We start from the raw sequence: 25,965 nt of genomic DNA on the forward strand, positions 1-25,965 counted from the left end.
TGCTTGACTTAGGGCACCTGCCACTATCTGCAAGGCAGCAGCATAGCATCATACTTCAATGGTAACATTGCCACCTTCCTCCTTTGCCTCTCTTCCATAAGGACACTTTTGACTTCATTGAAGACCCTCCTGGATAACCTGGGATAATCTCCCATAGCAGATCTTTACAGCTACAGAGTCTACTTTGCCATACAAGCTGACATTCAGGTTCCCAGAACGGACTACCTGGATATCTTTGGAGCCATTTTGCATCCTTCCCATGAGCAAGGATGGGAAATAAAAATTTGTGAGATATCCCAGAAACCCCACCGTGTGTCTTGTCCCTATCTCAGCCTTCCTCCTTTCCCACAAAAGTAACCACTATCCTGTTGTGGTTTTTATCCATTCCTTGTGTTCCATTATGGCTTTACTACTAAATATGTATCCTCAGATGTGATAGTTTAGTCTTGCTCGTTTCCAAAACAAAACAAAAAAATTAATGGAGTTTGTAACCTTCTTTTAATCTAAAAATTCGTCTTTCATTTTCATATTCTCATAATTTCTCTGTTGAAGAAATCAGGGCATTTGGCTTGCATAGCTTCCCACAGTCTGGACTTTACAGATTGCATAGTCTGGGTGCAGTTTGTCATGTTTCTCTGCCCTTTGCATTTTGTGCAAATTGACAACTGGATCCAGAGACCAAGTTTCAATCCCTGTGATACCTATATGTGGTGTGCTGTTCATTCAGAGTCACACAGTGTCCTTTTGTGTCTATAGGATGAACGGAACTGTTGATGCTCATTACCTATATCCATTCATTGCTGGGGGTTGCAAAATGATGATCTGTGATTTTTTCATCTCTTTTTTATAGTCAGTCATTTGGCTACTTATATAAAATGATGCTTCATGTCTCTTATTGATGATTGATGATGCAATTTATATAGGAGCTTGATTCTTTAAAGAATTGATGTTCTATCTTTTAAAAATGCATTATAATCAAATGTATGTAAACATATTCAATGGATTATTTTTTTGTTTTTTAGAGAGAGAGAGAGAGAGAGAGAGAGAGAGAGCTCAAGCAGCAGGTATGGGGGGAGGTGGAGAGGGAGAAACTTAAGCAGGCTCCATGCCCAGTGCATAACCCAACACAGATCTCGATCTCGACCCTGAGATTGTGGCCTGAGCTGAAATCAAGAGTCAGATGCTTTACCAACTGAGCCACCCAGTCAGCCACCCAATCCTATTCAGTGGATTTCAGTCAATTGCAATTATAATCCTTTTGGAAAATCAAATTGTCCCATTTTCAGTCAGCGGGAATCTCTTCAGGCTGTCTTCTGGAATCTTTCTGAATGGCTTAGTAGTTGTAGACAGTACCCTTTAATCTAATATAAGATGTTCCATACTTATCTTAACTATTTCCTTGCTGAAGCCTGGAATCTAAGTATTGTTCATTATTGCATTCCTGGGTTTGGCCATCCTTCCTAGGCCTTCTCAGTGGACAGAGCTAGGAACACACACAGTCCTGTTGTGTGTGTGTGTGTGTGTGTGTGCATGTGTGTGTTGGGGATACCTTGTCACTTAGTTTTGTTTGTAAGTGTTGTCTATGAGTTTTTAGTTTGGCCATCTAGTTGTTCTTTTTTCTATGTGCAGATTTGGAAAGATTAAATAATTTTGCTGTTACCACTGCCATCTTCCTAGAACCTAGTCTACCTATTTCTAAAGTTTATGACTGACACCATTTTTGGAAATTCAGGGTCAACTATCTATGTCAATCAAGAGCTAGTTTGCAGTTCCTCAGTACCCAGCCAATCGCAGCCAGGAGGATCGCTCTGTTAGATTCCTTATATATTGCATATAAAAATTTTAAGATCAAATTATCTTCTAGAAAATAGACTTTTGCTCACTTCTCTGTGTTTTCTATCATGTTGCATTTCATTCCTTTAGTGATTGGAGAGTCCCATCGGCTCACCCCTTATTACCCCTATTCATGTAGGCAATTTATAAACACTAAAGAAATCAACACTGGGTTCCTCTGAGTGTTGATTTATATTATGTGCTAGACTTGACTCTGAATGTGCTTTGTCAGTTCCACCCTCAAAATCAGATTTGGCACCATTGAGAAACTATTGTCAAGAATGAGCTACAAGTCCTAGAGACAGTTCCCAAACATTTGGGCATTCAGGAGTAGCTATGCCCATGTCCACAATAGTTAAAATATTTATCACAGAAAAAGGCAATATTTTATTTCAGGTAAAATACAAAAATGAGATATTTTGCAGTGGCTCTGAGTCTCACTGAATTTTGCAACTATAGGTGTGTGAGGATATTTAGCTCTCTTCCCAAAATAAATGATCCAAACTAGACAAGTTCCTTTAGGATCCCACTTAACAGAATAAAATATTGGAATTTAATGATAGGGTTCTATTTTATTATTAAGTGCTGAAATTTAATATGTGGGTGACAATATAGGCTTCATGTGAACACTGGTTATCTTTTGAAGTCTGGATTCTTCTGGAATAGAATTCTCTTTTTGTTTGCAACCCTGGCTTGGCCATAGAAGCGCCTAGATTTTTAAAAATGCAGATGATGGCTTGGAGCTAGCTACAATTTTCTGATTAATAAATCTGGGCTTGAGCCCAGACATCCTTGTTTTTAACCACTCACCCAGTATTTTTAATGTTATAGGCTCCCTGTGTCTACTTAGTTCATAAGCCTATGATTCCCATTATTAAGTTTCACTGGTTTTCATTAGCACAAATACTGGGACCATTTCCTTTAAAATATGAAGTTAAAAAGAAACCAGCTCCAACAACCAAAGCTAAATAATTACATAAATTAATGCCAGTTCTCTTGAGCCTGGCATAAATGTATAAATGTAGCCCAAAAAGCAAAACAGAGATTAAAGCCACAGAGCCAGAACTTGAACTAGGATCCCTAATGGAGATTAATATTTTCTTCAGCAGTCTGCCAGCTGAATCATGGTGTAATTAAATAGTTCAGATTTAGTGAGTTTGCATTTAAAGTATTAGCAGATCTGAGAATGGGTAAAGCTAAAATGAGTTAGAATCTTTTCTGTAAATGGGAAGTTAAATTATCATAGTAATTTGATTAAATCATTTTTAAATCTCTCAAGCTAAATCACAGCCTTTAAAGAATAGTTTGAAGTCTTAATTGCTGTTTGTGAGCATATCTCTCTGCTATTTGTTCTCGCCTCATTTCCTGGGACATCCTATAATATATCTCCTGCTGGGCAAGAGTAGTGGGGAAGGCAAGGCTTGGGGTGGGGACTGAGGTGACTCTGCAGCTCACTTCAAGCGTTTAAAGATCTGCCATGGAGAAGAAGGACATTTATTCTGTATCCTTCCAATATTTAGAACCAGGACCAAAGGCTGGAAGTTGTAGACAGATTTGGAAAAATCTGAAGAGGACATTTCTAATAATTGGTCTGTCTCATAAAATAGAATGTTCTACATACATCTGGAAATGTCTTCATTAGCAATGTAGAGAAGATTCTTTTTTTTTCTTTTTAAGATTTTAGTTATTTATTTGACATAGAGAGAAAGAGAGCACACAAGTAGGCATAGCAGCAGGCAGAGGGAGAAGCAGGCTCCTCGATGAGCAGAGAGCCCCATGTGGGGGCTTGATCCCGGGACCCTGGGATCATGACCTGAGCGGAGCTGAAGGCAGACACTTCGACTGCCACCCAGGTACCCCCAGGAATATAGAGAAGATTCTTGATGAAGATGGAAGGTTGAATAAGATAGACTCAGAAGATCATTTTAACTCATTTTTTTAAAAAATGACTATGCCAAGTGGTATGCATTCTAACAGCATATTTTGATACAAAGAAACCTGAGTTAAACCTAATAACGCTGATGCATCCGGTGCCAGGTGACTTCCTGGCAGCCAGGAGATGAAATGAGGCAGTGTACAGAAAGGGCATATCGGAGGCCTTACCTGAAACGGGTGTTTAATATATGGTCTATTTATTATATTTATTCCACTTTTCCTTTGGTTTGATGGGAAAGTAGTTTAAAATTGTCTGTAAAGATGCAATTCCTCCTTCCCCATCCACTTATTCCTCTTTCCACTTTGAGTGCTTTGAGGCCCAGGATATTTGGTAAATCCATCTTCTCTCCCTTTTCTTATGTGCAAGGTCAGTTTTTTGAATACCTGGATGCTCACCGTTAGTGTGTGCCCGGGCCTACCATTTCCCCTTCAGCATTTAACAGGAAAAATAGAAAAAAAAAAAAAAAAAGTTCAGTGCACATTGTCATCTCCATGACAGGTTTCCCCTAACATTGCCAGTCCTTAGACATCTTTGAAAATGACGTGTGCTTGTTGCTATGAGAAGACACATAGGAAGTGGATGAGATTGTCGTGTGAAAGGAGCCGGAGTGGAGAGAGGCCTGGGGAGAAACAATCCACAGGGACAGGCTAGCTTCTGTGTTGGGAAATGACCCGAGTTTCGCTCCAGGGTACCACTGTCGACCTTAACAACCTGAAAGAATTCTTCTTGGCTCCACCAGGCAGGAGTAGAGTCGTATCCCAAGTGACTCAAAACTCTTTTTGAGAAATGTGTCATTAACTACCTCGTGTAAACAGTGGTCAGTTTACCAAGGATGTGCTGAAATGATTTCAAAATAACGATGTAAAACAACAAAATGTAAAAAAACCTTTTAAACAGGTTCCTGGTTGTGGCTGTCAACCTTTTAATTACGTTGCCATAATTTTTTTTTTTTTTACCATATGTTTAGCCACTTGATTTTAAATTACATTTCCTCTCTCTTTTTTGCACATGTGACCTGATATTTGAATTATAGGAAAGATTAGGCTAACTACATATATCTTAGAGCTCTGCATTCTCAGAGAAGGAGAATTATTAAACATGAAGAATCCCCCAAAGACTCCATTATGTGTAATTAACAGATAAACTGTCATCAGAATCAATAAAACGTGCTAAATGATTCAAACTTGTATATAATTAAGTGTCTGTTTTAGAGCTAGAGCAGTAACTTTTCTTTTTCCCCACATCTCACATTTCTCAAAAGAATAATTGTGGCAACCCTGTTAACCCCTTCCTTGCTCGATCAAATTAGATTTTTAAATTAGTCACTTAAGGGCAAAGTTCACCTTCACAAATGTGAAAAATATTTCAGAACTCGTTAATCTAAAGACTTCATTTGTTTTTCAGTAGAAGCAGACTGGATGAGGACGCTTTAATGAACTGTTAACAGTACACTGAAAACCTTGAAAGGATAAGCAATTTTTTGTGGTTTTTGGATAGTCTACACCTGAATGTAGTGTTAGATTTGGTTTCTTTATACAGAATTCTTAAAACCTTGGTCATCAGTGGTTGTTTGTTTGTTTCCTTTTGGGAAATAAGGGCTTTCTGAGGGCAAGATCATAATTTTATTTTATTTTATTTATTTTTAAGATCATAGTTTTAGACAATGTTACTTCCACACCACTTAGAATAATGCTTTTATTTTTCTAATTTTTTTAAAGGGGAGAGATTTTTTTAAGATTATTTATTTATTTATTTGACAGAGAATGAGCCAGAGAGCAGGAGCAGGGGTGGGTGGGGGGGATGGCAGAGGGAGAGGGAGAAGCAGGCTCCCCACTGAGCACGGAGCCTTACCTGGGATTCGATCCCAGGACCCCAGGATCATGACTTGAGCCGAAGGCAGACGCTTAACAGACTGAACCAGAATAATACTTTTAATAGGCGTCCTTCATAATTGCTGGCTGAGCGAATAAACACATGAATGGGATAATGAATACGGTGAATGAGATAATGAATAAAGTAACAGAGATTGTGATCTGATAAAAGAAAGTCTCTGATTCTTCCATTTTAGAAGAAAAAAAACAAAACAAAACAAAAAAAGAAAAAAAAATCCCACACTTTGAAATAACGGATTTTTTTTGGGGTGGGGGTGGGGGTAACTTCTGTGTTGGAAATCCATGGTGGAAATCACCTGCTGGAGGGCAATTTAGAAAAAGGAAAAAAAAAAAATAGAGGTTTTTGGAATCGTAAAATTCTCTGAGCAGATCACAGGGCTTAGAGAGCCCAGAGAGGCCCAAGAATAGTATCGAGGTTCCCCCGAGTGGGCTTTGGTTCTTGCTGACCCTGTTCTGTCTCCCGCTTTGTCGCGCAGACTCCATGCACATAGAGGACGTGGAGGCCGTTCAGAAGCTGCAGGATGTGCTGCACGAGGCGCTGCAGGATTACGAGGCGGGCCAGCACATGGAGGACCCGCGCAGGGCCGGCAAGATGCTGATGACGCTGCCGCTCCTGAGGCAGACCTCCACCAAGGCGGTGCAGCACTTCTACAACATCAAACTGGAAGGCAAAGTCCCCATGCACAAACTTTTTTTGGAAATGCTGGAGGCCAAGGTCTGACTACAGGCTTCCCGGGCCTTCCTAACCTGCACGCCGGAAAAGGGAAAACTAAACCCAAGAGCGATGTCGAAGAAACTTAGCGTTTAGGCACCAACATCAAAAATCAACGGACTGCACTGATCATTTAGCAGCAAGACTATGAAGCAGCTTTCAGATTCCTCCGAATCCTCCTGATGCGTTTCTTTCTCCCTTTTCTCATCTTCCTTCTGCCTTTCTTCCCTCCTTTCTCGTCCGCTTTACTGCTTTCTTTTCTGCCTCCCTGAGTCCTCCTCTCCCTCATTTCGTGGCTTCCTTCACTACCGCTTCCCTTTCTCCTTCACTGCCTTCCTTCCCTCTTCCTTCTCCTCCTCCTCTTTTCTCCTCCTTCCCCTTTCTGCTCAACTGAACATTTCTCTAGTTGTAAGGAAATTGTCCCCTGCCTTGCCTTGCCTTGTCTGTCCTTCCTTCCTTTCCTTTTTCTTCCTTCCTTCCTTCCTTCCTTCCTTTTATTTCTTCCTTCCTTCCTTCCTTTTATTTCTTCCTTCCTTCCTTTCCTTTCTTCCTTTCCCTTCTTCCTTCCTTTCCTTTCCTTTCCTTTCCTTTCCTTTCCTTTCCTTTCCTTTCCTTTCCTTTCCTTTCCCCTTTCCTTTCCTCTTTCCTTTCTTTCCTTCCCCCCTCCCTCCCTCCCTTCCTTCCTTCTGCTGCTGAACTTTTAAGAGGTCTCTAACTGAAGTGAGATGGAAGCCAGCCCTGCCAAAGGATGGGGATCCATAATATGGATACCAGTGAGCTTGTTGTGAACCATGACGTCCCCAATGACTAAGGAATCAAAGCGAGAGAGAACCAACGTACCTAAAAGTACAGCGCAACACAGACCAATTGACTTGAGTGCAGTATTAGATTTCACGGGAGCAGCCTCTAATTAGACAACTTCAGCAACGTGGCATCGGCTGCTTCTTATCATTGCTTTTCCATCTAGATCAGTTACAGCCATTTGATTCCTTAATTGTTTTTTCAAGTCTTCCAGGTATTTGTTAGTTTAGCTACTATGTAACTTTTTCAGGGAATAGTTTAAGCTTTATTCATTCATGCAATACTAAAGAGAAATAAGAATACTGCGATTTTGTGCTGGCTTTGAACACTTACGAACAATAATGAAGGACAAATGAATCCTGAAGGAAGATTTTTAAAAAAAAAATGTTTTGTTTCTTCTTACAAATGGAGATTTTTTTGTACCAGCTTTACCACTTTTCAGCCATTTATTAATATGGGAATTTAACTTACTCAAGCAATAGTTGAAGGGAAGGTGCATATTATCACGGATGCAATTTATGTTGTGTGCCAGTCTGGTCCCAAACATCAATTTCTTAACATGAGCTCCAGTTTACCTAAATGTTCACTAACACAAAGGATTAGATTACACCTACAGTGGCTCCGAGTAGTCACGCACGTAAAGCACCGCACATGGAGTACAGATCCGTAGAATGATCAGGAGTGCGCCTCTCTACCTGGGAGGCACAGTTGCCATATGATTTCTAGCTGCCATGGTGGTTAGGAATGAGATACTGCCTGTTTGCAAAGTTACAGACCTTGTCTCCGAAGGAGCTGTGAGCCAGTATTCATTTAAGAGGCAATAAGGCAAACGCCAGAATTTGAGAAAAAAAAAAAAAAAAAACAAAAACAAACAAACAAACAAATCATCAAAGACAGCAGACGCCTGACCAAATTCTAAAACCTAATCTTTTATGAGTTTATTCATTTAGGAATGTTTGTTTAAATTAATCTGCAGGTTTTACCAAGAGCTAAGCCAATAGGTGTGCTTCTCAACCAGTATTGTCACAGCAAGAAAGTCAGTCAGGTTCCAGACTGTTAAGAGGTGTAATCTAATGAAGAAATCAATTAGATGCCCCCCGAAATCTACAGTCGCTGAATAACCAATAAACAGTAACCTCCATCAAATGCTATACCAATGGACCAGTGTTAGTAGCTGCTCTCTGTACTATGTGAACAGTCTTATTCTATGTACACAGATGTAATTAAAATTGTAATCCTAACAAACAAAAGAAATGTAGTTCAGCTTTTCAATGTTTCATGTTTGCTGTGCTTTTCTGAATTTTATGTTGCATTCAAAGACTGTTGTCTTGTTCTTCTTGTGGTGTTTGGATTCTTGTGGTGTGTGCTTTTAGACACAGGGTAGAATTAGAGACAATATTGGATGTACACTTCCTCAGGAGACTACAGTAGTATATTCTATTCCTTACCAGTAATAAGGTTCTTCCTAATAATAATTAAGAGATTGAAACTCCAAACAAGTACTCATTATGAACAGATACACATCAGAATCATAATAATATTTTCAAAACAAGGAATAATTTCTCTAATGGTTTATTATAGAATACCAATGTATAGCTTAGAAATAAAACTTTGAATATTTCAAGAATATAGATAAGTCTAATTTTTAAATGCTGTATATATATGGCTTTCACTCAATCATCTCTCAGATGTTGTTATTAACTAGCTCTGTGTTGTTGCAAAAACTTTTTTGGTGCGGACACGTTTCCAAAACTATTGCTACTTTGTGTGCTTTAAACAAAATACCTTGGGTTGATGTTTCATCAGCCTCGTGCTAGGAATACTGTGTATCTATCATTAGCTATATGGGACTATATCGTAGATTGTGGTTTCTCAGTAGAGAAGTGACTGTAGTGTGATTCTAGATAAATCATCATTAGCAATTCATTCAGATGGTCAATAACTCGAAATTTATAGCTGTGATAGGAGTTCAGAAATTGGCACATCCCTTTAAAAATAACAACAGAAAATACAACTCCTGGGAAAAAAAAAGGTGCTGATTCTATAAGATTATTTATATATGTAAGTATTTAAAAAGATTATTTTCCAGAAAGTTTGTGCAGGGTTTAAGTTGCTACTATCCAACCACACTATATATAAGTAAAATATATACAATATATACGTTGTTTTCACTGTATCACATTAAAGTACTTGGGCTTCAGAAGTCAGAGCCAACCAACTGAAAACCTGAGATGGAGATGGGTGCAAAGGATCAAGTACAAATTTTAGTTTTCAGTTTAAGTGACTCTTGGCATTACCGAGAACAAGGATCTCACAAATAGGAAACACAACTTAAAACGCAGATCTAAAAAAAGAACTGCACGGGCTTTAGGGTAAATGCTCATCTTAATTAAACCTCGCTCGAGGTAAGTTTTTTCGAGTTTCAAGCAAGACCATTTACTTAATGTGAAGTTTTGGAAAGTGAGAAAAGTGTATGTTTTCGCCATATGATTTTAAATTTTTATTTTGCTTCTTTTAGGTTTGTTCTTATTTAAAGCAATAGGATCGTGTGACTACCTGTAGTTACACTTGTGTTTCAATCAGATCAGATTGTTGTATTTATTCCACTATTTTGCATTTAAATGATAACATAAAAGATATGAAATATTTAAAACTGCTATTTTTCTTATAGAAGAGAAAATGGGTGTTGGTGATTGTATTTTAATTATTTAAGCGTCTCTGTTTACCTGCCTAGGAAAACATTTTATGGCAGTCTTATGTGCAAAGATCGTAAAAGGACAAAAAAATTTAAACTGCTTATCATAATCCAGGAGTTGCATTATAGCCAGTAGTAAAAAGAATAATAATAATAATAAAACCATGTCTATAGCTGTAGATGGGCTTCACATCTGTAAAGCAATCAATTGTATATTTTTGTGATGTGTACCATACTGTGTGCTCCCGCAAATGTCCATTTGTGTAAATGTATTTATTTTATATTGTATATATTGTTAAATGCAAAAAGGAGATATGATTCTGTAACTCCAATCAGTTCAGATGTGTAACTCAAATTATTATGCCTTTCAGGATGATGGTAGAGCAATATTAAACAAGCTTCCACTTTTGATTGCTCTTTTGTATTGCGTTTCTTTTTGTTCCGCCCACTGAGGACCCGAATCAATAAACACTGCCCTTTGTTGCTTCCACGCAGACAGTATCTCCGAGTACCTATTCCCTAAAAATAAAGTAGGAGTTTAGATAAGAGCTATATAAAGGCTTGTCAGAATGAATTCGAGGGTGCCGAGAGACATTTTGCATATTTAAGAGTATGCAAAGTGTCTCATGGCACATTAGAATTCATTCTGACAAGCCTTTATATAGCTCTTATTTAAACTTAAAGCATCCCCACATCATCCTGCATTACTCAAAATCATCGCCTCTGTGTCAATGTCATAACAGAAAACTTTCCCCCTATTTTAAGATCGTATTAAAACCTGCTCGAGATACCTATTATTGCCCTCCCTCTGCAAGGAAGCCGAGGGCTTGCACGAGCTGGGCCGCGGGCTGCAGGCTTCGCAGGCCGGATTTCCCTGGGAGAGTGGTGGGGGGGGTCGGGGGGGGGTCCGCAGGGGCCCTGGGAGATCCGAGTGCACAAGTGGGGGGAGCTGCCTTCCAATCCCAGAGGCTGAGCCAGCACTGCCCACCTGCCCAGGGCACGCGGCCTCCCCTCGCTTCTCTCCCTCGGACAGGTGACACCCGGGTCGCCCTGGGTCAAGCCACGCTTGCACCTGCTACCCCCTCCCCCCGCCCCGGGGCATCACCACACCTCTGCCTACCTGGGGAGACTCGTGGGGCTGCATCTGCCCACCGTGCCCCTCACCTGCCAGGGTGGCCGGTTCTCCTCTGGTGACACACAGAGGCCTCTAAACACAAGGCGACTCAGGGGCCAGAGGTCACCTAAAGGACCCAGGTGCTGCAGCCAGCAGCACCACTCGGCTTGGCCCTCCCTGTTCCAGGGTCCTCTGAGTGGCATCAGCTCAGTGGAGGTTCTTAGGTTCGGAACTGCTTGGTTTTGGGTATTTTTCAAAGTCCTGGGGTGGAACTGACCCAGTGCAAGATGCAAACCTAGCAGGAGGGAAAGCTGGCCTGGCAGCTCCCAGGGACGTTCTCCTTTAAAGCCCTGTGCCAACGCTCTCAGGAACTCCAACGGCAGACTTCTCTTGCTGGCTTTTGGAATTCGGAATTATTATTAAAAAAAAAAAAGAAAGAAAAGAAAGGAAAAAAAGGAATGCTGAGTTATTACACGGAGCAACTTTTCCGCTACTGACGTATTTATCAGAGACGCCTCAGGTGTCAAAGAAAATGAAACAGGATTTTGACCTTTCAGCATGTTCGTTTCTTAATATATAAACAATGAATAGCTCTGACAAATGGGTTATGTGTTTGTGTCGAGGGATCAGTTTTATTTTTACCTGTTTATAAATGACTTTTTGCTTTAAACTAGTGGTTCCCCCAACTAGGCCGCATATTGGAGTCACCTGAAGAGTGTTCAGAATGCCTGACGCTCATATGCCTACCCCACAGCGGGCTGGGCCTTAGCTGTGGCCTAAGTTGTGGGGCTTTGGAATGGTTCAAAAGTTCATCTGGGTGTCATCGTGGCTCTGGCGGTAGGGCACTTGACCTTTTTTTTTTTTTTTTTTTTTAATATTTTATTCATGAGGGACACAGGCAGAGGGAGAAGCAGGAGCCATGCAGGGAGCCTGACGTGGGACTCGATCCCAGGACTCCAGGATCACGCCATGGACCGAAGGCAGGTGCTAAACCATTGAGCCCCCAGGGATCCCAGGGTGCCTGGCTCTTGAGCTCAGTTCTATGCCTTGAGCTCAGGGTCGTGGGTTCAAGCCCCATGTTGGGCTACCCACTGGGCATAGAGCTTACTTAAAAAATTATATATATATATATATAGAATATATACTTAATATATACTTAAATATATTAATATATTATATATTTATATATATACTTAAAAATTATATATATAATCTTTAGCTGATTGTAATGTGAAGACATGAGGAAACGTACTTCAAATTTTTATGTTACCCAAATAGACAAAGAATAGCCTAAAAATTTTCATACGTTGGCTCTGAATTTTTGTGAGAGTTTTAGACTGTTTTTTAAAATATCATGACAAACGGATTCAGCCTTGTTTTTAATCTAATCACAAGGCCAATGAAATGCACCTGGATTGTTTTGACCACCGCTTGTCCCCAACACCTCCCCCACACACACTGCCTGGTCCTCTCTTCCCATCCATCCTTCCCACAGTCACATGGGGGACACATTCTATTTGATGATTCCCAAACCGCATCTTCTGGTTTTGCCGCGTCTAAAAGTATGATACCTTCTTAAAAACTTCTGCAGACTTATCTTACAATCTCCTTTAAAAAAAAAAAAATCCTGCTGATTTGACCCTTCCATGTGCTTTCAATTGAACTTACATGTGGCTTACCTACCTGTTCTTCCCTACTCAAAAAACAAAAGAGGAACAAAATTAGAACAAATTTTATTTCTCCAGATGACCTCTCTTACCTACGTCTTCCAAGTCGCAGATTTAGGTAAGTAAGAAGTAGAAATGAGAACTGAGATAGAACATTTCACTCTTGGGCCTATGCAAAAACTTTAGGCACACTAGGCTTATTGCGAAATTTAATTTGTGATTACACTGTAGAAGACATCCATTTGAGCTTCTTGTTTCATCCATGATGGTTTACATATTGAATGGATAGCCCTACAGTCCAATAGATACGGAAGTGTGCAAATCAATATTTCCGGCCCTTTCGAATCTGGAGGTCTAGCTCCTTGGGCCCCTTGGTAGTGTGGAAAGAACAAAATGAAACAAGTAACAGCAGATTGATTGCCCACCTCATCTTATTATGAAACAAAACAGAAAAGAAAAGAATTTCAAAATATAATCCCCCTTTCCCAGGAGTATTTGTCTTGTTCTCCATGAAGTTAAAGGTCTGAAATAATGTGCCCATCAGGGGCTCAATGTTGCATGTCCATGCCAGTTGGTCCAAGGGCTTGTTATGATGGTAATGACCTGCTGAAACGTGAGCTTGGATTGCAACAATACAATTGCTACCAGCTCACCCGCTGGGAGAAATATTTTATTATTGTCAAATGTCCTCCATAGAGATTTGTTTTGCCTGTTCCTGTTTAAATTAAATCCAAAGCAGAACTGCATTACTATTTCTCTGGAGTATATTTGAGATAAACAACTAGTCTCAAAATTTAGGATTCCTGGCTAGCTCAAATTTGTTTATTAGCAGAAAAATTACAATAGGTGACACCATAGCTGCAGGAATATTATGATTGCAGCCTCCAGAGAGATTTACGTACTAAGTCCATGACCTAAAAAAAAAAAAAAAAAAAAAAGAGAACTCCTTTTTTCATTACAGATGCCAGCCAGATTAATAATTAACTATGCCGTCAATTGTACAACCTTAAAAAGAAAAGATATCCTTATACACTGCTGCATTGCCATAGTATGCCACAGAATTTTGGCCATGAGGAAATTTGCCCCAAGTAAGAAGTATTTTGAAGTCATAAATCAAATGTGTGTGTGTGTGTGTATAAAAATATTTTTAAACAGCAGCATAGTATAAATAGCACAGAAGCCCGAAGGATAAATTAAAATGCTCTGAGCATATACTTTTTCCATTACTATTTTTAAAAAGAATTAAATGTCCTAGAATTACGGAATTCCTTGGATCATTTTGCCAGAGGCCCTCTAACACAGCTTTGGCAAAGGACCTTGCAGCTGTGAAGCTCAGTCAATACAGATGTTGTCACATGCAGTCGCATTAGCATGGCACCTCACCCTACCAGAAAAATGCCTGTTACCTTTGTGAAAAATCACAGGAGGCCCGAGTGGTCCCCAACAGGCCAAACTTTGGAGAGCTGGTTTGGGAAATGCAAATGAGCTGTTGGGAGGGGTGACCAAGCACCAAACAGGCAAACATTTCAGACTAGCAGGAGCATTAAATCACACTATTCACACTCCAATGCCATCCGCCATGCTCAGTCGAATTTCACAGTTTTGTTGGGAAGTGAGGAACTGTCTGCTATTAAAAATATAACAGCACAGAAAATGAACGTCAGAAGAGCAGTTTCTAAAATGAGGTCTAGAGTTATACATGGGTTGGCTTTTTTCCTTTTAAATATGTGGTTTCATATCATTACAGATGAAAAATACTAAACATTCATGGTAAAAAAAAATCCTGCAGATCCTTTGGTAATAATCTGAGATTTGTTATCTCCACTAGACTTGTATTTTGCCTTGGTCCTCTTTTGTGAACAAAATGAACTGACTAGCCCTAAAGTATCAACTCTCTGCTTATGAATCAAAACAGATAAATAGACTATTTTTAAGGATATGTATGCAAAATCCCTTCCTCCACAGAAATAAATATGTAGGTGAGAATTATGAGCTGGGCAGGAAGTAAAACGATGTTTAGCTTTGATGATGTTTTGCCACCTAAGGAATTCTATACCACGTGACTTCCTTGTTCTGGTTTAATGAGATTTGGTTGTGCTGAAGTTGACAGGGGGAGACAATGAGGAGAAGCAGCTTGCCTCACCAGTTTCACGTGTGGACTTTGAGTCAGTTATATGTGAGTCCAAATCCCACCTCTGCCAATGACCAGCTATGGGGCCTTGTGACTAAAGTCTGTTCAGCTTCAATAAATGGGATTTACAATCTCAAGGGATTATTATTAGAATTTAGGTAATTTAAGAAAAAAATGTTGTACTCATTATGATGAAAATGATTATTATTTTTTCCTTTCCCCAAGAGAGGCTAGTTAAGATTCCAGAATAATCTAATTGAGCCTGGGAGAAAGTCATTAGGACATTGGATCCAGATGCATCAGCTGCTGCTTTGGGGAGCTTCTCTTGAGTGGGCAACACTGAAGTAGTACAGAGTCGGCGTCGATGTGCCCCTGCACAATGCAGGTCTGCCTAGAAAGCAGTCATGGACCTAACTACGTGCTGGGCGCTCTGCTAGTTCTTTTAATGTATTATAAAAGTTAATATTCCCAGCAACTTTATGAGGTAAGTGCTACTAATATCTCCAACTCGTAGATGAAGGAAAGGAAGCTCCAGGAAGTTAAATGACTTGTTCCAAGGACCATCTAGTTAAATACATAGTCCAACTAAATTTGAACCCAATTTGTCTAACTCCTGAGGCTAATTATCTTAAAACATGAACTCTGCATTTAAGAGTTTCTCAAAATTGAATAATAGACAATACAGCTTTTTTTTTTTTTTTTTAACGTACGGGACACAAGACTGGATTAATCCTATTGCTTTGGTCAAGGAATACTGTCCTCAGCCCCTGGCGTCAAGTTTATTCCCTCCCCCCACCATAAATCTCCTTGTGAATCCTTGGAAAATGCATAATGTGGTTTGTGTGCATAAGAATTTTTATATACAGACGTTGTGCTGTGTTGACTATCTTATTCTGTTTCTTATTTTTTTTACTTCCCACTAGGTTTTTTAAGACTTATCCATGTTTTAAGAGGAAATCTGCTGCATAGTAAACCATTGAAGTCACATATCACATTTTATCTGTTCCCTTTGTGATGAATGATAAGGTTGCTTTCAATTCCTTAATACAATCAATAATGCAATGAACATCTTGGGGTGGTTTTCCTTACAGACCAATGCAATTATTTTTCTAAGTTATATGCCCAGGAGGGGTTTACTGAGTTACTGACCATTTGTATGTTTATTTTCACTACAGAAATTATTCTACAGAATAAGAGCACTTTGAACTCCCAGCAGCAGTCTGTTTGGGTTTTATTTTCCTTCAGCAACGTATGAGACTATTTTGCTTTTTTTTACTAATTTGATTATTTGAAAATTAATATATTATGGGTTTGACTCAATCTTCTCTGAATGTCTTATTCTTGTACGAGATCAGGTTTTCTTTTCCGTGAACTGCCTATTTATAACCTGTTCATAAAGAGCAAACTTTTTTTCTATTGGGTTCTTAACATTTTCTTGTTCATTTGCAGGAGTTCTTTGTATATTTTAGATATTGATCCCTGTCAGTTTCAGGTTTGGCAAATGTCTTCTAGTTGATCATGCATCCAGTAACTTTGACCTTTGTCTAGGAATTATTAATTTTGATAAAGTCATATCCATCAGTTTCATCCTCCTGCTTTCAGAGTTCAAAATATATGTTTCTAATTTTTTTTGCAATTATTGGTATAGTAGAAATTTCACATGTAGGTCTTTTATAATCCAGTTTGGATATCTTTAGAGTCATATAAGAAACTTCATTCCTCAACTTCCTTGCTCCCTACCAATGTATGATGTCACATCTATATTATACCAAACTACCATATATAAAAATGTCTATTACTTGATTCTTTTTTATTCTTTTTTTTATTCTTTTTTATTCTGCTCTTTGGACAATCTATAAGTTATTGACACAATACTATATTATATTTTACTATACTATTTCTATGTCTATTACTATATTTTAGTAGTATATTTTAATACTGTATTTTATTATTTTATTACTATAGTTTTATAGTTTGCCTTAATATCTAAGAGGATGCATCTTTCACTCACCCACATACACTTTATCTTATTTTTCAAATTCTTAGTTTTTTGGAAAATTTTATTCTTTCTCATAAATTTCAAAATGTTTTGCCAAGTTTTCAAAATGATCCCTTTATAAATCTTATTAGAATTTTAATATATAAATTAAATTGGCAAAATTAACATTTTTACAAATCAAATTCAACGAACCTGCTATCTCCATTTTTTTTCATATTTTTGAATTTCTTTAGTAGAGATTTCTCAAAATTACCTACACAAAATCTTAGGTTTTTTAAGGCTTTTTTTTTTAAGTCAAATTTTGGTATTTTACGGATTTGTAGCTATTGCCAAATACCACTAATTTTCCATTGTATTAGTGAGTTGTTTTTGGATAAAGGAATGCTACTGCATTTTGCATATTGATCTTATACTTAGGAATTTGCTGAACATCCTTATAAGTTGTAATCAGATCTGAATTTTCAAAGGAAATGATCTACAGTGGCTCTAAATTTAGATTGCAAACCAATTGGCTTATTTCTGAATCCATCTCCTTCCCACTGTACCTTATAACGGACAGTTAAGAGCAGTCAGCTCAAGCTTCTAGCATTCTGACTACAAACCATCTTTCCCAAACCCATAAATCTGTCAGATACATTTTCTTTCTTCCCAGTGATCGAAGGCAAACTTTTACAAATGGGTTGCCAGTACCTAACACGAACCCCCATTTGTCAGCCTTCAATAACATTTTCCAGTTTTCTGTCAAAGTTTCCCACTGCCTTTGTCCCAAAGCCACTTCCATATATTTTAAGCTTTCATTATGGAAGCAACTCTATTTCTAGGTACTGACTTTTCTATCAGTCAGTTTTTGTTGTGTAACAACCAGAAAGCCTCCATGTAGAATAAAATAGGTACTTCTTTCTTGGAGTTGGTTGGGGGAATCTAGACAGGACTTCACTGAATAGCTACTTCAGCCTGTGGGTCTGGCTGGCTCTCTGCCCCTCCTATCTCACTCTGGGGTCTGGTCTGAAGGGCCAGCGGCTTCTTCAGAAGGCGCTCTTACTGTGATGGTGGCAGAGGGCCCAGGAAAGCAAGTCCCAAGGTACCAGCACATTTCAAGCTCTCACCTTATGTCTATTCATCTCTCAGTGGCCAGAGCAAATCATGTAGCCAAGTTCAAAATCAAAGAATAGGGCAATGTGCTATGCAGTCATGTGGGAGAAATTTCAAATTTATGTGGCAAGGGGTGTAGAGATAGGCAGGAGTGAAGAAAGAGAAACCACAATTCAATATACCATAATATAGTATTATTCCAAAGAAATTCCAATTTAGAATTTTCAATTTAGAATTATAATTTAGAATTTATCAAACTAAAACTTTGATAATTTCTATTCAATTTTTAATTATTTAATGACTGTATCCAAAACCATAGATTTTCCTCTAGATACTGCTTTAGCTGTATTCCACAAAATTTGACCTTCAGTATCTTTGCTGGCATTCAGGTCTAAGGACTCCACAATTTTTCTTATGATTTTCTCTCTAATTAAAGGCTTTCTACTGTGTATGTGTATAGAGTTACAGATATGTTTTTAAATATTTTAAATATGTACGGTATTAATTTCTAATTATATTTTGTGACTGTCAGAGAATATGGTCTGTATGAGGTTGAAACATGAATTTAATAAAGCTTGCTTTGTGACTAAGTTAGGATCCAGTTTCTGAGGAAGTTCACTTGTGCTCAAAAAGAATGTGAGTATTCTGAATAATGGGTAAAATTTTCATTTTAGCACATTATTAATGTTCAATATTTAATCACTATTTTTGTCTGCTTGGTATTAGAGTTTCTTAGAGGAATGTGTTAGAATCTCCATTTATAAATATTGATTTATTTGCATCTTTGTCAGTTAAGGCTTTGTGTATATTGAGTCTATATCATTAATTGCATTTATGTTTATTATCTTCATGACATTTTAATCAATTATTCTCTTTAATAGTAAATAATATTTCTTCAAAAATATATTTAAACATAGAAAGGGCACAAAACATAGATAGTCTTTAAAGAATTTTCATGAAGTTAATGCCCATGAAAGTACCAACTAAATCAAGAATGAAACATTGTGAATTTCAAAGACATCACATCTATGCCCCTTCCTTAAAACAAAGATGATCATGATCTTCTTTTTCTTCTAATTGTACACTTCTAAGCAGCACAGAAGTTTGTTTCCTTGTGACATTTATATAAATTGAATTATACACTATATAGTGGTTTGTGACCTGGTTCTTTCAATCAACATGACTCTTGAGAAATCCATCCATGTTGTGATTAATGGTAGTTGGTTTATCTTCAGTGCTATATACTACTTTTTATTTTTCTAAATGATGGATATTTTAGTTGTATATAATTTTTGCTGGTACAAAAGATGCTGGCATCTGTAAACTTTTTTTGCTACGCCACCTGGCTTATATGTACATGCATTTGTCACTATACCCCAAAGGGTAGCACTGCCGTATCCTAGAGCCTGCATACATTCAACTTTAGTTCATCCTAAACTATTTTTTTTAACTATTTTCTAAAGTGGTTATACTAATATACTTTCCCACTAAGAGTTTAGGAGAAAGTTCAAAAAGTCTGAATGTTATCGCATACGTTTAAATTTTGTCATTTTCATGACTATGTAGTAGTATCTTATAATGATTTTCATTTTCATTTCCAGATGACTAATACCATCGAGCGCTTTTTTATACTTTTATTAGCCCTTTGGATATCTTTTCTGTTCCAGTCAATTGCTTCATCCACACTTCGGCGATCTGTACTTATTGATTGGTATGTGTTTTTATTTATTTATTTTTTTAAATTTTTTTTTGGTATGTGTTTTCAATACTTTGTAGGTATGAAGCATATGTGGGTTATATGTATAGCAAATAAATTCTCCAACTCTGTGGCTTGCATCTTCAGTCTCTGAATGCTAGCTTTTGATGAAGACATGCTACGTTTTAATATGATCCAAATTATCAGTCTTTTTCTATGGTTTGTGCTTTTAGTGCCCTACTTTTTAAAATGTTTTGCTTCTTTGAGGTTATGAAAATCCTTCCAAACATTGTCTTTAAGGCTTTATGGTTTTGCCTCTCTCTTTTCATTCTTCAAATCATCTGGAATTGATTTGTGTGTATGACATAAAGTGGAGGTCAAGTTTTCTATCTTTCTGTTTTTCTATATGAACTTCCAATTGTGTAAACACCCTCCAGTGAGAAGACTGGCCTTTGTCTATAGCTCTCTGGTGTCACCTTTGATACACACAGGTCTGTTTCTGGGTCCCCTCTTCTATTCATTCATTTGTCAATCTTTGTGCCAATCCTGCACATTCTTAATTGCTTCCTATAATACTTATAATAAGGCTTGATAGCTGACAGAGCAATCCCACTTCACTATTGTATTTTTCCTAAGTATCTTGTCATTTAGCATTTCTGTGTAAAATAGCATCATCTTGCTAAGATACACACACACACTCTTTCTCTCTCTCACACACACCTGTTAATATTTTCTTTGAGATGGCATTGATTCTATAAATCAATTTGTACGAAACTTATATCCATGTCACACTGAAACTTCAATTCATGAGTGTGTTATGCTGCTCAGTTTTACTCTTCTGGTACTTTTTAATGCTTTTAATAAAAGGGCATCTTTAAAACAGTTCTTATAGCATATATTTTAGTATATGAAATATTTTTCTACTTTATAAAGGATATATGTCTCTGGTTCATTTTTAAATTTTCATGTTGTTTTTACAATTCATAAAATTAAAATTGATTTTGTATATTGATTTTTGCATCTACCAACCTGGATAAGCTTACCTATTAATTCTGATAAATATCTGTTAGGTAAATATTAGATAAATTATTATCTAATGATTTATAGTTTTTATGTACCCAAACATATCTTTCACACATAATCACTGTTTTATTTCTTTCCCCCTCCATCCATATATCTTTTACATCTTGTCTTCGTCTCATTGCACTGGTAAAATTTTTATTCCATGTTGGATAAAACTGGTAGAGAGCAAGTACCTTTGCCTTACTCCCTACCTCAAAGAAGTGTTCAACTTTCACCCTTCATTTTGATGCAGGTTTTTTGTAGACAGCCTTTAATAGATTAAGGCTGTTTCCTTCTTTTCCACTTATTGCTAAGAATTTTTATAATGCACGGGCTTTTAATTGTATCTAATACCTATTTTTGCATGTACTGACATATCCTGTGATTTTTCTCCTTTATTCCGGTAATGTGGCAACATATATTGATTGCTATTTTATTGTAAAATTAATTTTACCTTCCTAAAATAAACTTAATTCGATCATGGTATATTCATCTATTTATATATTGCTGAATTTGGTTTGCTTATCTTTTGTTTAAGAATTTTTCCATCTCTGTTCATGAGCAAGAAAGTTTTATAATTTTTTTTCATAATGTAATTCTCAGGTTATGATATAAAGGTTATAAAATATATTAGAAGAACGGTAACTTCTTTATCTTCTCTGGGAGAATTTGTATGAGAATTGACCTCAATTATGTTATTTCTTTGGAAAATGCATGGAAGAATTTGCCAGGGAAACCATGAGGGCCTGACATTTTCTCTAAAGTTATTTACTTAGGATTATATTTCAAAACAATTAAAGCACCATTCACATTTTTAAATCTCTTCTTGTATCTTGTTACTTTGTATTTTCATAGGAATTTGTGCATTTTGTCTATTTTTAAAAAAATTGTTGGCATAAAGTTGCACACAGTTTTCCCCAATTAATTTTTTTATTGACTTCAAAGTCTATAGTAGAGTGGTTGTATTAATTTCCTGTGGCTACTGTGACAAATTGCCTCAAACTTGCTGGCTTAACAGAGGACATTTATTCTCAGGCCAGAAGTCTGAAATAAGTTTCACTGGTCTGAAATCAAGATGTTAGCAGGGCTGCATTCCTTCCAGAGGCTCTAGAGGATCATCCATTCTTTGCCTCTTCCAATTATGGGGGGCTGCTAGCACTCCTTGCCTGGTGGCCATATTATTCCAATCTTCAAATCTCTTTCTGCTCCATCTTCACTTGGCCTTCTCTCTTTGTATGTTATCTCCTTCTACCTCTCTCTATAAAGATATTTGTGATGGCATTTAGGACCCACCAGGATAATCTAGTATAATCTCCTCATCTCAAGATCCTTAACTTAATCACATCTGTACAAACCCTTTTTCCAAATAAGGTAACATTTACAAGTTCCAGGGATTAAGACCTGCTATCTTCAGGGGGTATTACTTAGCCTGCTACAGTGGTATTTCCTTTTCCACTAGAAATCCCTTTTACGTTGGGTCCTTGTATACTCCTATTTCTTAATCAGTCTCTCCAGAGTTTATGAATTTTAGAAGTTTTTTTTTTCAAAGAACAAACTTAAATTCCTCCCGCACTTCTATTAGAGGATTGCCAATATGCTCATTTCTGTTCTCAAATCTTTCCTCCATTATTTGCTCCTTAGATCATTTACTTTATTTTTCTAAGTTCTTAAAATAGATGCTTGCTAATTTAGTTTTTGTCTTTCCTTCATTTCTGTTATGAAATTTCTTCTTTGACAGCTTTTGCTTGACTACATAAACATTAACTGTTTTGTCAACATTAAATTCAAAAGGATTTCTAACATCCTGATCTATTCTGATCTATTCCTTCTTGATCGTAGTTTATTTAGAAGTATATTTCTAGATTTTTTTCAGTAATTTCTGTATTAACTGTGCTGTGGTCAGACAACACAGTACAAATACAGTCCTTTGAAATCTGTGGAGACTTCACTTTGTGACTCATTATATATCCAATATTTGTAAATGTTCATATTTGCTTGAAAATAATGTGAATTCTTCAGTTGTTAGGTCCAGCGTCATATATATTTCCATTGGGTAAATTTTACCAATCAAATCTTCTACAACTTATAATATTCTAAAATTCTACTGATATGTTACCTGCTTATTCCTGAGAGAAGCATGTTTAACTATCCCAATATGATTATGTATTTATTTCTCATTTTAGATTTGTTAACTCCATATTTCTGTGGCTATATAAATTTAGACTTCTTATATGGCTTTGGCAGAATGACACCTTCACCATTACGAGCTTTCCTTCTTTAATTCTAAGATCCATTTTCTGGTTAAAGTTTTTTTTTTTTTTTCCTCATAGTTCCATTAATATTACTTGTTTCTTCTTTCTTTTTTTTTTTTTTTTTAAGATCTTATTTATTTATTCATGAGAGACACAGAGAGAGGCAGAGACATAGACAGAGAGAAAAGCAGGTTCCCCACAGACAGCCTGATGCAGGATTTGATCTCAGGACCCCAGGATCATGATTTGAGCCAAAGGTAGACACTCAACCACGGAGCCACCCAGGTCCCCTGTTTTTTCATAGATACATGTTTTCCTTCCCTTTTTTGGCCTCAGGCTCTTTCCCTGCTCCACAATAACAGATTAGATGGGACACAGGGCAGAAAAAAGCCTAATGACAAAACTCTCTCCCCCCTTTCCACTGTTTCCTGCGTTTTGTTTTTTCCTCTTCATCCTCTTGGTGTGCTCCCTCTCATATGGTTCCCTGAGTATTTTTCACAGGTGTTTTTTTTTTTCTTTTTAACACTTCATAAATCCACCTCATTTTTGTGGTATCTTCAGTGTTGAGTGGAGGGGTCATTATAAGCAGTTCATGCCAGTTAATAATCTTGATGCTTTTAAAGGAAAAAAAAAGTCATAGATCTCTAAGATTTATTTTTTTATAATAATGTTACTTAAATGATTACAGATGCACAATTAGGTACACTTCTAATGCAATTGTACAACAAAACAATTCTACAAAGTAAAGACAAAACAGATGAATAAATTAAGTGATCGAGGACTCTGTTTTCTTAAAACCAGATTATTTGGTGCAATTTCAGTACGGTCCAAGCACTAAAACCTAGATCCTATTGCATTTGGCATTTGTGTGCCATTGTGAATGCAGGTGTGGGGGAGGCTGCATTTGAACAGGTATCTCATGAGCCGAGTCATAGGTATCTGTGAGAGTCTGCCTTTGCCTGGTGTGAGTATCGCTGTGCTCAGGGACTGAGATGTGAAATAGCTGATAAAATGGCCATAACAAGGCAAAAGAGAGTCCATGAGGGAAATGGAAATGCATTTTCCTCTCTGTTTTTTTTTTTTTTTGAACCAGGGGCCCCATATTTTCCTATCATACTACTTCCTGCAAATTCTAGAGTCAGCTCTGTTTGTGAATTTGAGGCCACCACTTTTCTTTGTATGAACTATTCTGAACCCTCTGCTATATGGCATATTGTGTTATTTTTTAGCGTGCATTTGGTGCCCATACAGCATTATATATTAAATATGCTTCTATACTTTTTTTTTCTATACTTTTTTCATAGTCTTGCAATAATTTTGAGGAAAAATAATTTTGGACACACACACAGACACTGAAGTCATGGTGGCACTTGGTGGGCAACCAGAGGCACTGAAGCAGGCTTAGTCACAAATGCGTTTGAACAAAATTCATTTTAAAATTTCTTAGGAAGAGTTCTTTTACCTTAAAATGCGAGAACAACATAAGAGAACGAAACTATTAGGTTAGCCGACAAATCCAAAATAACAATCTATGAGTAGTCAAACTGAGTTAAAGGTGTGTCCCCCAAATTAAAATCTCAGTGAACTTTTACTTGCCTACATAGAACTTTTGCCTGAGATTTTTCTCACACTGTAGTTGAGAAAGTTGGTCAGTTACCAGGCCAAAGTCTGTTAAGTCTTGCCAAACAGGAATTAGGCCATAGTCGATGTAGCTGAGAGAAAAGAAAACAGAATTCTTAACTCCAAGGGATGGTATTGCCCATGTGCTACTGTTCTTAAAATAACCTGTGGTTCTTCCAGTGTCAGGTTCCTTTTGTGGTTCCATACATGGTAAGTGTTGGACTTGTAGATTTGCCAATAGAAAGGGTGTTTTCTTTTTTTCCCTCATCTGCTTTGGACTTTTTCTCATAATGGCCATAGAATAAAATAAACTATTTCTGAAAATTCTCTTTGTTTCATACATGTGAATTTTTGTATTTTTCAAGGTGATATGAATGTGAATTTTGGAAGCATCTTGGAGACATTCTAAGTGAAGCTTCCAATGCATACTTCAGCATACTGGTCTAGGTATACCCACAATAGCTAATGGTAGGACCATGGAAAGAGGCAATATTATAGCCCAGTTGATATAAAATATGGATCTCTCTCTTTATACCACCCATGTGTAGTACAGATAAAGTCCTAGCATATTAGAACTGGAACTCACTGTGTGTTATCTGGCCCAGTTCATTTATGGTGTCGGCAAAAAAACAAAAGCAAAAACAAAAAACAACAAAAAACACACATAAAAAAACAAACAAGCAAGCAAACAAAACAAAACAAAAAAATGGACCTAGAGGATTTGGGGCTTGCCCAGCATCCTGCAGTAAGTTACTTGCTTTTTCATCTTTTCCCAGTTTGGTGCCGTGCCCTCATCATTCCATGCTTCAAATGTCGCTGTCATACACTAATTGACTTGCTTTTCCTCTCTCCTCCTTTTCCATCTATCTTGGGCCTCAGATTAATCATCATACAATCTGCTAGTTAATACAATTGTCTGTCACATCAGGCACAAATTTCTTTTTTCTGGCATTAAACACTCTCTATTCTGACCCACCCTTGCAAGCCAGCCTTATCTCTGAGTGTCCCAGAAATCAAATCCTCCCCTGGGTCTCTGGATCTTTCTCCATTCCCACCTTTGCTCATGCCGATGCCCCTCCCCTCTGTTCCAGGAACGTGGCCCCAGTTGGTGTTCAAACTCTTACTCTCCTTGATATCTTGTTGATGTGTACCACAGGATCTAGTTTCTCTTTTCGGTTGTGTATTTCAAAGTAGACAGCAGGTAACCCCAAGCCAGAGCTTCTTACTCAGATTTTTATGTCTATCATTTCTAACCTGCTCTGGCGCTATGGGGCACATAGGTTGGAACCAGGCTAATGACAAAGGCCCTGCACCAAGAAACGGTGTTCTTTCTCCCCTCTTCTCATTCACTAGTTCACTCCACCAAGAAACGCCCTTGTAACAGACATACTTGCTCCCTCGCCTTCTTTAGATCATTGCTCAAAGCCTCAATGACATTTTTCTAATCACTTACTTAAAAAAAA

At 37.4% G+C, this 25,965-nt stretch overlaps 1 protein-coding gene across 10 annotated transcripts in view; it reads left to right on the forward strand.

Annotated features, from left to right (window-relative positions):
• Nucleotides 1-8,310, forward strand: part of ESRRG (estrogen related receptor gamma) — a 617,883-nt gene extending 609,573 nt beyond the window's left edge. For all 10 annotated transcript variants that reach the window (XM_055334262.1, XM_055334264.1, XM_055334263.1 and 7 more), the window contains one exon: nucleotides 6,138-8,310. In XM_055334262.1, the coding sequence (XP_055190237.1) occupies nucleotides 6,138-6,382 (245 nt within the window). In that variant the 3' untranslated portion in view covers nucleotides 6,383-8,310. The remainder of the gene's footprint in view (nucleotides 1-6,137) is intronic.
• The last annotated feature ends 17,655 nt before the right edge of the window (nucleotides 8,311-25,965 follow it).

This window comes from Nyctereutes procyonoides, unplaced genomic scaffold, assembly GCF_905146905.1.
Source record: "Nyctereutes procyonoides isolate TBG_1078 unplaced genomic scaffold, NYPRO_anot_genome, whole genome shotgun sequence".
NCBI lineage: Eukaryota > Metazoa > Chordata > Mammalia > Carnivora > Canidae > Nyctereutes > Nyctereutes procyonoides.